Source organism: Grampus griseus, assembly GCF_964374135.1.
Source record: "Grampus griseus genome assembly, chromosome: 8".
In the NCBI taxonomy this organism is placed as follows: Eukaryota; Metazoa; Chordata; class Mammalia; order Artiodactyla; family Delphinidae; genus Grampus; species Grampus griseus.
In genome coordinates this window covers 67,190,471-67,198,417 of record NC_139002.1, presented here as the reverse complement: position 1 = coordinate 67,198,417, position 7,947 = coordinate 67,190,471, and the positions used below count along the sequence as shown (strand labels likewise).

The following is a 7,947-nucleotide window of genomic DNA, read 5'->3' as shown; positions in this document are numbered from 1 at the left end:
AACCAGAAGCTAGAAGCCAAGGGAGGCCATTGTTGTGGTCCATACAGGTTCGTCCCCAGGACCAAGAGTGGGATAGAGTGGATTTGCAGGGGCAGACAGAAGATGTGCTGCCTAGCAGTGGTGTGATGAGATGAACAACTCCACAAGACCATCTTGGGCAGGATGGAGGATGAATAGAGGCAGGGGGATGGGGGCAGGAAGAGAGTACAGGGCTCTGAACTAACATGTGTCACAGAGATGGGGAAGAAGGGAAAGGTTAAGTGATACTGAAGAAGTGGAATAGGCAAGACTTGTTGAATAAGGACAAGGGGGGCATCTAGAGTAGCTGGGTACTTGGGTGGGTGGTGACACCATTACCTAGGAGTGGGTTCAAGTCCAAGGGCAGGTGCTGTTACTGGAGAAAAATCACTCTTTTCCAGTGGCAGAGGCAACTGTGAGCTGAAGCACTCCTCTGCTTCCTGCTCTGGTCAGAATGACAACGGCTTCTGGCACCCTTCTTCGTCCATTCTGTACCCTTTTTCTCTACCACTTCGAAGGCCCCAAACACCTACTTTCACAGGGGTCTGACCTTCTCAAAGTGTCCAGGCTGCAAACTGATTTCCCTGACTTCACTGCTCTCCCCTTTCCACTGGTCAAAACCCAGTCCTTTTTTTTTTTTTTTTTTTTGCGTTACGCGGGCCTCTCACTGTTGTGGCCTCTCCCGTTGCAGAGCACAGGCTCCGGACACGCAGGCTCAACGGCCATGGCTCACGGGCCCAGCCGCTCCGTGGCATGTGGGATCTTCCCAGACTGGGGCACGAACCCGTGTCCCCTGCATCGGCAGGCGGACTCTCAACCACTGCGCCACCAAGGAAGCCCAAGACCCCGTCCTTTTTAATGGGAAAAACAATTGCAATAAAAAGTGGCTGACTGCCAGCTCTCTGAGGAGGTAGATGCACATTTTTAAAGGATCTGCTCTGATGAATTCATAGTTAATAGACTGTGCGAGGGAGATTTTTGTTTTTAACCCTGGACGCTCCCAGGGGCACTCTGAAACCCCAACTTCACCCAGTCCCACCACCTCAGAAGAGCAAGGTACGTGACGTAGTGTCTCCTCCACAGGATGGCAGCCCCTAATCTGGCATCATGTATTACTCAGGGCTTCTCAATGGTGGGTGCAGATTTTAAGTTTGGCTTCTAAGAAGTGTGTGATATGTTTGGGATTGGGTAGATCTAACATATTCTAAAACAACAAGGCAACTTTGGTTAAGTTTTGTGAGTGGGGTATCCAGAGTCACCTCCACCCGCAACACAGTGACATCCAGCCGTCCTGCCCATGGGCAGCTGCCTTGAAGGGGAGAGAGCCCCAGAAGGCCGCCCCCAACACAGGAGAGGGGTAATGGAAGGTGGGAGCGAGGGAGGTGGTATTGCTAGGCAGTCAGCTGCTGTCCTGCATTGCCCTGGTCATGCCAGTTTGTGTGTACAAGGCGGGTGCTCATGGGTACTCGCTGAGCATCCGTGTAAGCAGGCTGGACTTTTTTCACCATGATGCATTCCTGGAAACCATGTCATAATGTGATTTGTCAGACTTCCTCAGAGGAACAGCATTGGTTCTCTTTGAGGGGTTGTATTCCTGACTAAAGATGCAGCCAGAGATAAATCATAACTGTGATCAACAATCTGTCATAAGCAGAAGGCACAAGTGCCCAAATATCCTCAGTGAGTTCTAGGGCTAAACTTACCCTACAAACCTCACCATGAAACTATTACCTGACCCCACGTGAGCCTCCAAGTACTATGTTCATTCATTCACTCGTTCAGTCATTCGAGGGCTGTAGGGGTCATTGTGGTTCACTCCCAACATCAATTCCACTTCAGATAATTAGTCTTTGAAGCCAACATTATGAGTTGTAGTCCTAACCCCTACCACCTCAGAATGCGAGCTCTTTGGGAAATAGGCTCTTAACAGAGGTAATCAAGTTAAAATAAGGTCATTAAGGTGCGCCTTAATCCGATATGACTGGGGTGTTCTTATCAAAAGGGGAAATTTGGACACAGAGACACACATGCACAGAGGGAAGATGATGTGAAGACACAGGGAGAAGGCCATGCGAAGACGGAGGGTTGGAGTGATGCGTCTACGGGCCAAGGAATGTCAAGGATTTGGGGCAAACCACCCAAAGCTAGGAAGAGGCAAGCCAAGATTTTCATTCGGGTTTCAGAGGGCGCATGGCACTGCCAACACATTGGTCTAGGACTTCTAGTCTCCAGAACTGTGAGACAATACATTTCTGTGGCTTTAAGCCATCCAACATATGGTATTTTACTATGGCAGGCCCAGGAAGCTAGTATGAGCAACCACGGTAATCCCACCCTCTTGGCCCAGTTATGGCCAAAGAGCTATATAAGGGGAAGACTGCTGGGCTAGAGTCTGAGAACAGTTTCTTCTCTTCCCTCTACAGGTGCCTGGCTGTGACTCTGGGAACTGCTGCAGTCAACATACTGTAAGCCTAAAGGGCAAAGCCCTCACGGAGGAGGGCAGAGGTTGGATGGTAAGGATCTGGGGCAGGTGACCTTGCTGAGTTGCTCCTTCAGCCAAGCTAGAGCGAGCCCAGCCTCTGCAGTTCTGTCAGATGCGATGATACGATTCCCTGTGGTTTAAGGCAGAAGGTGAAGTAAAGTCTCCTCACTGACACCAGTGTCCTCCACATGTGGCCGTTGTGGATTGACTGTCACATGTGCTCAGCACTTCTCCCTGCCACCTCCCTCATGCAATGAGCCTCCAGCCCCCTCCCAACCTCTATCTTACATCTCAGTATTAACTGTGGTGGGTGATTTGCAAAGATAGCTGCAATGATCCCTCTTATCCTGTAGTTTGCAATGCAACTTTGCTGCCCCTCCCATCAACAGGTGGGGTTTATTTCTCCATCCCTTAAATCCAGGCTTGGCCATGTGAGCTGCCCTGGCCAATGGGAAATTAGTAAATGAGACACCAGCAGAGGCTTCAGAAGCACTTGTGAATTAGGGCTTATCTTTTGGCTGCCGTTGGAACCCTGGGACCATGATGCAAATGGGCCTGTGCTAGCCTGCTGGTAAGGCCACATGGAGGAGAACTGAGGCACTCCAGCTGACAGCCAGCACTACCTGTCAGACGTATGAGATGTGTGTGATGGGTCTTGGATCATTCAACATTAGTCAACTGCCCATAACTGCAGCCACATGAGTGACCCCAGGTGAGAGCAGCAGAAGATCCACTGAGCTGAATCCAGCCTGAATTGCTGATTCACAGAACCGCAAGCAAATAAAATGGCTGCTGTTTTAAGTGACTAAGTTTTGGGGTAGTTTGTTATACAGCAATATCTAGCTGACACACTGACAGACAATCCCCAATCGGCACAATTCCCTCAGAGTCATCCACATGCCAGGCACTGTGCCAGGCACTGTGCCAGTCACTGTGGATACAATCATGAGAAACAACAGACCTGCTCTCTGGTCTCTTGGGAGAACTTAGGATATTATTAGATGCCAGACACTGTGCCAAAAGCTTTGGATATGTTAACCCAGATGAGAAGTTTATACAGTTGTCACCCTTATCTTCCTACTGAGGAAACCAAAGCTCAGAAAGTAAGAAAAGGGACTTCCCTGGTGGCACAGTGGCAGGGGACACGGGTTTGATCCCTGGTCCGGGAAGATCCCACATGCTGCAGAGCAACTAAGCCTGTGCGCCACAACTACTGAGCCCACATGCCACAACTACTGAAGCCCGTGTGCCTAGAGCCCATGCTCCACAGCAAGAGAAGCCACTGCAATGAGAAGCCCATGCACCACAATGAAAAGTAGCCCCTGCTCTCCACAACTAGAGAAAGCCCGCACGCAGCAACAAAGACCCAACGCAGCCAAATAAATAAATAAAAATTTAAAAAAGAAAGTAAGGAAGGGCTTCCCTGGTGTCGCAGTGGTTGAGAGTCCGCCTGCCGATGCAGGGGACACGGGTTCGTGCCCCGGTCTGGGAAGATCCCACATGCCGCGGAGCGTCTGGGCCTGTGAACCATGGCCGCTGAGCCTGCGCGTCCGGAGCCTGTGCTCCGCAACGGGAGAGGCCACAACAGTGAGAGGCCCGTGTACCGCAAAAAAAAAAAAAAAAGAAATGATCTAAATGTTTGTTGGGGGAGAAGGGTCTCAGAATCTGCAAACTGCCAAGATTTACTAAGGGTCTCAAAAGAGTTAACCTAACTTATTGAGGGACAGTGACCCATTAGAGCCCTTTGGAGGAGGATGGCTAGGAGGGCACTGATACATGAGAGAGAGCCGAAAGAAATGGTGACATTCATCTTGAAAAGCATGCAGGTGGCCACTGTTTTCAAATCTCTGGATGGCTGCAATGGGGAAGAGGGGGGCTTGTTCAGAGGGCGTCCTGCAGATGAGGACAATGAAGGAAGGCCACATGGAGGTGGATGGCAGCCAGGTGAGGAAGAGCCAAGAGCCATCCAGGCATAGGACAGGCTGGCCTGTAAGATGGTGAGCTCCCCACCCCTGGAAGTATCCAAATATCCATTCTTTCATTTGCTCTGTCAACATATACGAATTGTGGTCCAGCAATACTTTGAGCACCAGACAGGCAAGGTTCCTGCTGTCAGGAAGCTTGCATTTTAGTGGGGAAGACAAAAAAAAATTTTAATTATAAAAAAAAATTAAATAGGGTCGTGGGAGAGTACATTCTGGGTGTCTCCTTTGGACTGGGTCATAGGGGTGAATATCAAGAAGCAGAATGGTGCCTTAGCAAGGAAGGTGTTAAGGGAACATCAGGTCCCTAGGGACCTTTGAAACCCCTTCCATTCTGAGTCCATGACCTCACATAACACTACTTGCACATTTGTTCCCAAGTGACTACCAGGTGAGCCTCCCCAGAAGGCGGATATGGCTGAAGGAACCTTGACCTGAGCCCCCCGTGCATGCGTGGTCAGGGCCAGGGGGGTCCCAGGCACAGTGGGGTGGTGGCTTCCTTTATTTCCAGCTGCCACCTCCCTGCGTTTTGCCTGCCTTGCAGGCTTGCTTGCATAACTGCTGGGCTTGGTTTTATAGCACAGCACAGCACGCAGCTTGTAAATCTTCTCTCACATCATGAAATGCCAGTAATTTCACAGCCAGGGATTCCTGTTCTCATAAAGTCCTCCCACCAGCAGACTTGCATCTAAAAGTGTCCTCTGGACAGATGAATAGATGTCAGAGCTGCTCTGGAGCCAAACACTGAGGCAGGCGGCCTCTGCCACCCCCTTAGCTCCCCTGAAGCCCCTAGAAGTGAAGGTCATGACTGCTAGGCACGGCCCCTTGGACACAGCTCCTGGGAAGCAGAGGATATGGCAGCCCCACATTGGGAACTGAGGCACATTTATCTTCAAGCCTGTTTGAGGGGGAAAACACACTTCTAAGCAATATGCACAGTTGTAATCCATGTGGGGAAACATCCACTTACGTTTATATTTGCCAGTGACTCTCTCAACCCTGGCTCCTATTAGAGTGACCGGTAAAGATTTTAAAAGATAAGCTTACAGAAAGACGCATTTCCCATGGAGATTCTGACCCAGTAGAATCTAGAATCGAGAAAGGGGCCCCTGCATCTGTATGTTTCACAGGTAAACATGTGCCTCCTAATTCATGAGAAAACGAACAAGGACATGTGGCAGCCTTTTAAAATGGTCTCGTGATCCCCACTCCCCTTGTGAGTGGGCTGGACCTAGTGACTCACTTCTATGAATAGACCAGGGAGCAAAATGATGGAATGTCACTTCCAAGACTAGGTTACAAAAGGACTATGGCTTCTGATGGGCGCCCTACCTCCTTCTCTTCCTCTCAGGGAAGCTAGCTGCCATGTTGCAAGTTGCCTATGGGGAGACCCACGTGGCAAGGAGTCGGTGTCCCCAACCAACAGCCAGCGAGGACTTGAGGGCTGCCGATGGCCACGGAAGTGAGTTCGGAGACGCGTTCTCTCCCTATCGAGCCTTGAAATGACTGCTGTCCCACTGACAACTTGATTGCAGCCTTGTGAGTGATCCTGAGACAAAGGCACCCAGAAAAGTGCTCCCAGGTTCCTGATCCACAGAAACTTTCAGATAATAAATATGTTTTGGGGGTAATTTGTTAGAAAGCGATAGATAACCAATACACACATATGGAACAAAACATTCATGGTGGCTTAATTCTGCTAGTGCGATTATGAGTGACCTGTATTTTCCTCCTTTTGTTCATCTATATTTTCTAATTTGTTAAAATTACCATGGATTATATTCAAAATGAAAAAACAAAAATCATTTTCAAATTATGTTCAGTAAAACTTCTAGAGGAAATCATTGGAGAAAAACAATCTTTGCGACTTTATGTAAGGCAAAGCTTTCGTAGACAAGTCACAAAAAAGGGTAATCCAAAAAAAATAAATTGGACTTTATCAAAATTAAAAACTTGGTCTTCCACAAACATCATTTAAAACTATGATAGCCTTTTGGATCTCAGAGCAGCACCACGGCGGTTGGAAAGAAGAAGCGCCTTACAAAAGGCGGTAAAAAGGGAGCCAAGAAGAAAGTGGTTGACCCATTTTCTAAGAAAGATTGGTATGATGTGAAAGCACCAGCTATGTTCAATGTAAGAAATATTGGGAAAACACTAGTCACGAGAACTCAAGGAACCAAAATCACATCTGAGGGCCTCAAGGGTTGTGTGTTTGAAGTGAGCCTTGATGATCTGCAGAATGATGAAGTTGCATGTAGAAAATTCAAGCTTATTACTGAGGATGTTCAGGGCAAAAACTGCCTGACTAATTTCCATGGCATGGACCTTGCCCGTGACAAAATGTGCTCCATGGTCATAAAATGGCAGACCATGACTGAAGCTCACGTTGATGTCAAGACTACCCATGGTTATTTGCTTCGTCTCTTCTGTGTGGGTTTTACTAAAAAACACAATAATCAGATTTGGAAGACCTCTTATGCCCAGCACCAGCAGGTCCGCCAGATCCACAAGAAGATGATGGAAATCATGACCCGAGAGGCGGAGACAAATGACTTGAAAGAAGTGGTCAATAAATTGATTCCAGACAGCATTGGAAAAGACATAGAAAAGGCCTGCCAATCTATTTATCCACTCCATGATGTCTTTGTTAGAAAAGTAAAAATGCTGAAGAAACCCAAGTTTGAATTGGGAAAACTCATGGAGCTACAAGGTGAAGGTAGTAGTTCTGGAAAAGCTACTGGGGACGAGACAGGTGCTAAAGTTGAAAGAGCTGATGGACATGAGCTACCAGTCCAAGAATCTGTTTAAAAATCAGACTTTTAATGGTGACAAATAAAAGACCTCATCTGTGATATTTAAAAAAATAAAAATAAAAAAATAATAAAAATATGATAGACAAGCCAAAGATTGGGAGAAAAGATTTGTAAATTATGTATCTGATAAAGGATTTTTTCCAGAATGTATAAAGAACAACAAAAGACATACAACTCAATTAAAAAATTGTGGGCTTCCCTGGTGACGCAGTGGTTGAGAGTCCGCCTGCCAATGCAGGGGACACGGGTTCCTGCCCGGGTCCAGGAAGATCCCACATGCCGCGGAGCGGCTGGGCCCGTGAGCCATGGCCGCTGAGCCTGCGCGTGCGGAGCCTGTGCTCCGCAACGGGGGAGGCCACAACAGTGAGAGGCCCACATACCGCAAAAAAAAAAAAAGAGCAAAAGATTCAAATAGACATTTCTCCAAAGAAGATATACAAATGGCTAAGAAGCACATGAAACGATGCTCAACATCATTAGTCATTAAGAAAATGTGAATTCAAGCCACAAAGAGATACTAATGCATACCTATCAGAATGGCAATAATCAAAACGACAAGTGTTGGTGAGGATGTGAAGCAAGTGTAACCTTGATACATTGATAGTGAGAAGGTAAAATGATGCAGCTACTTTGGAAAATAGTTTGGTGATTT

At 47.7% G+C, this 7,947-nt stretch overlaps 1 protein-coding gene across 1 annotated transcript; it reads left to right on the top strand.

The window, feature by feature from the left end:
* Positions 1-6,477: 6,477 nt before the first annotated feature.
* LOC309826370 (small ribosomal subunit protein eS1-like) lies at positions 6,478-7,339 on the top strand. Its single transcript, XM_082660484.1, has one exon. It carries the CDS (start codon positions 6,607-6,609, stop codon positions 7,288-7,290), a length of 684 nt encoding a protein of 227 aa, XP_082516610.1. The 5' UTR covers positions 6,478-6,606; the 3' UTR covers positions 7,291-7,339.
* The last annotated feature ends 608 nt before the right edge of the window (positions 7,340-7,947 follow it).